Genomic DNA, 3432 nt, shown 5'->3' with positions numbered 1-3432 from the left:
TAGCACTGCTTTCTCTTAGTTCTGTAATCCTAGGTTCAAATCCCATCAAGGATAGCATCTGCATAGACTTTGAAAAACTCCATCCAGATGTTGCCCTTGGTCAGATTTGAACATACAACTTGCAGTGCTGGGGTCCTAGGTTCAAAACTGTCCAAGGAAAACATTAGCAGTCCGAACCCAAATATTTCACTTGACACTATTGGAGATCACAGCAAGTTACAATGAGGGACATTTACTAAGCTAAATGCATGAGAATTCTGGATGAATTTACACCAAAAACTGGCATACATGCCTTGTACCATATTTATTATGTCACAACACCAAAGAAATACCATAAAAAGGCTTCCTTCCGACAGTCTATTCACTGGTGTTTTCTGTCAAACTAAAGGCCAAAAAAAAGCAGATTTTGCATATCAGCATATTTTTAACTGTTTTTGGTGACTTTTAGACACTACATGCATTTTCTCTTTGGCACTGTATTCCTATAGAGAAACATATAAGAAAGCGCCAGAAAAAATGCCAAACCCAGAACATGCTGCAATTTAATTAAAAAAAACACAATGGACACAAGAAAAAGAAAACAGAAATAGTAAAAAAAAATTCCACTAAAAAGTGCAATTTTACAATTGACCAACAGCAAGCTTCTGGATGCAGTATTTTTTTTCCCCTCAAACTTTCATAACTGAGAAACGTGGTGTTTTTGCAAAAAAGACTAACTTAAATTTTAATACAATAGATATTTACTTTCACTAATCTCTCATCTATTTTACTCATAGAAGTTACTCAATGAAATGGGAGTAGGTATAAATCAAACATTTGTAACAGAGTTCATCATCTTGGGATTCCCTAGCCTGAAGAAGCTCTACCCTTTTCTGTTCCTGCTTTTCTTATTTATCTATGTATTTACTGTAACAGGTAACATCATTATCTTCATAACTGTTCTAACAAACTATAAACTGCAAATCCCTATGTTTTATTTACTCAACCATCTCTCTGCTATGGAAATATGGTACACGTCAGTCATTGTCCCTAAGATGTTGTCTACTTTTGTGGCAAACAGTAGGGCCATATCCTTCAAAAACTGCATGACTCAGTTGTATCTGTTTAGCTCCCTTGGAGCTTCTGAGTGCTATTTACTAACTGCAATGGCATATGATCGCTATTTGGCTATTTGCAATCCTCTTCATTATTCTTCCAAAATGACCAACACAACTTCCCACCAGCTGGCCTCTGTGGCTTGGATTGGTGGTTTTATTTCACCAATCCTTCCAGTTGCATTAATATGTAAGCTTGTTTTCTGTGGTCCTAATCAAGTGAACTACTTCTACTGTGATGCACAACCTCTTCTCAAGTTATCTTGTAGCAGTACCCGGTTTACAGAGGCAGCCATCTCTATGTTGGCTACTGGACTTATATTTAGTTCCTTTCTTCTCACTGTTCTCTCCTACATATTCATTATTTCCACTATTTTACGGATCTCTTCAGCCATTGGTAGGAAAAAGGCCTTTTCCACATGTGCCTCCCACCTAACTGTTGTGATGATTTATTATGGTACAATAACGGCCATGTATATGCAACCCATGTCTAAATTCTCATTAGATATCAACAAAGCGTTATCTTTGCTATATACAGTTGTGACTCCTATGTTGAATCCCATTATCTACAGCTTGAGGAATAAAGAGATGAAGGAGTCTGTGAAAAAGTTATTCAAAAGAATAAGTAGGGGAAAAGACACTGAATAATTTGATTTGATGTACATTAGAATGAGCATTAAGGGTTGATTCTTTTGGAGTAATTTATTTGAAAGGGTTTAATCATGTTTTCATTGCAACGACAATAAAGAAAAATGTGCCATGGTCAATATTAAGAAAAATGAAAGACCAGATTTAAATAAAATAAATATATATACAGCTATCAATGACATACCATAATTTGTCATTTACCTGTGCTATACAATGAAATGTACTTTTTCAAATACCTACATTTGCACCTAGAGTTGTATAGTGTTGTTAATGTTGTTAAAGCAAGGGCATAATTAATGCCATAGCAGCTGCTATGGGGCTTGTGTCTTGCTGGGGTCCAAACTGCTTAGTTCAACCTATAGCATGGCCCCCCCTCAGACTATGTTTTGGAGAGGTGATAGAGATGAGTATAGTCTCATTTTTTTATTCTATAACATAAAAGGGGCATTATTGAATAAGGGCATAAAGAAGGTGTTATTACTCAGCTGGGGCATTATTGCTTTGGGGGCATTATTATTGAGTGAGGGCATAAGAGGACACTATTATTGTGTAGGGGAAACATAAAATGGTACTTACTGTGTGGGACCTACAGGGGCACAAAAGGGGGATACTATTACTGTGTGGCGCATCACAGGTGGCATTGTTGCCAACTGGGGCACTATTAATTGTAAGATTGTGTAGAGATGGGGAAAACATAGAGAAAGTGCTGGAAAAACAAGGAGCAAACATAGCTGTGTCAAATTCTGCATAAAAAATTTCCGCCAGGAAAAGTCAATATGGTGGTCTGATCCTAATAAACAAGATGGGAAAAGTGAATAACTTTCAAAAAGCAAGACTTAATACAGCTATTTTGACTGAATTATAAAAAGTTATGCTTGTATCCTGAAAGGGGTTGTCCCATAAAAATTATTGTTTATAGTTAAATGCAGCCCATAATTATAAACATTTTTTGTATTGCACTATTTTAAATAAATATTTCTACCTCAAATATTCCAGGAATATGTTAGAATAGTGCTACCTGCTAATTCTAGTGACTAACCTGTCAGGGAGCTGGGGTCCGGGTAACTGGGAGTCCCTAAACTCCCTGCAACCCCTGTCCCTACCTACTTGCTCCCCTAGGCTAGGGCTGGGCGACAGTCCCTAGACTTACTAGGGAAGTGGGGCAGGAGTTAGACTCACAGACAAATACGGGAAACAAACAAACACAAAGGCAGGTCAGGCAATGCGGGTCGGCAACAGGAGAAGGCGAGGTACAAGGGGTCAGGTGAGGCAAAGTCCGAGCAAGCAAGTCAACACAGGAATTCCAATACAAGTAACGCAGGTGTAGCTGGAGACCAAACATACACTGGCAGTGTTAGGAGGAAACTGAGAGGTTTAAATGTTGTCAGAACTCCTTCCCCAGCAGCTGATTGGGGCGGGGAGCCTGACAGCAGCAAGACCAAAAGCCCGGACGCCGGGAGTGAACAGCTCCTGGCGCCTGCTAAAAACAGGCAGTGACAGAGGAACGCGCCCAGGTGACATGGTAACGGAGACGCGGCACAAGGGTGGAATTCGTCGCATCCCCAGCAACCTGGCTAACTAGGTGCATGCTCCTTGCGCACAGGTGCGTGCACTTGGAGCCAGCATACCAGATCACAGCAGCCAGGGGAGCTGACCAAGACTGGGGCCCCTCTGCGCTGCAATCTCGCAG

The 3432-nt window shown here is 40.0% G+C and overlaps 1 protein-coding gene across 1 annotated transcript; it reads left to right on the top strand.

The window, feature by feature from the left end:
* The first annotated feature begins 791 nt into the window (after positions 1-791).
* On the top strand, positions 792-1742 carry LOC136628849 (olfactory receptor 6N1-like). The gene has a single exon (XM_066604941.1). The coding sequence runs from the start codon at positions 792-794 to the stop codon at positions 1740-1742; it is 951 nt and encodes a 316-aa protein (XP_066461038.1).
* Positions 1743-3432: the final 1690 nt, after the last annotated feature.

Source organism: Eleutherodactylus coqui, chromosome 5 (assembly GCF_035609145.1).
Source record: "Eleutherodactylus coqui strain aEleCoq1 chromosome 5, aEleCoq1.hap1, whole genome shotgun sequence".
Taxonomy (NCBI): Eukaryota; Metazoa; Chordata; class Amphibia; order Anura; family Eleutherodactylidae; genus Eleutherodactylus; species Eleutherodactylus coqui.
This window is presented reverse-complemented; position numbering and strand designations above follow the sequence as displayed.

Coding starts and splice junctions, on each gene's coding strand:
- LOC136628849 (XM_066604941.1), top strand. CDS start 792: ATGGGAGTAGGTATAAATCAAACATTTGTAACAGAGTTCATCATCTTG.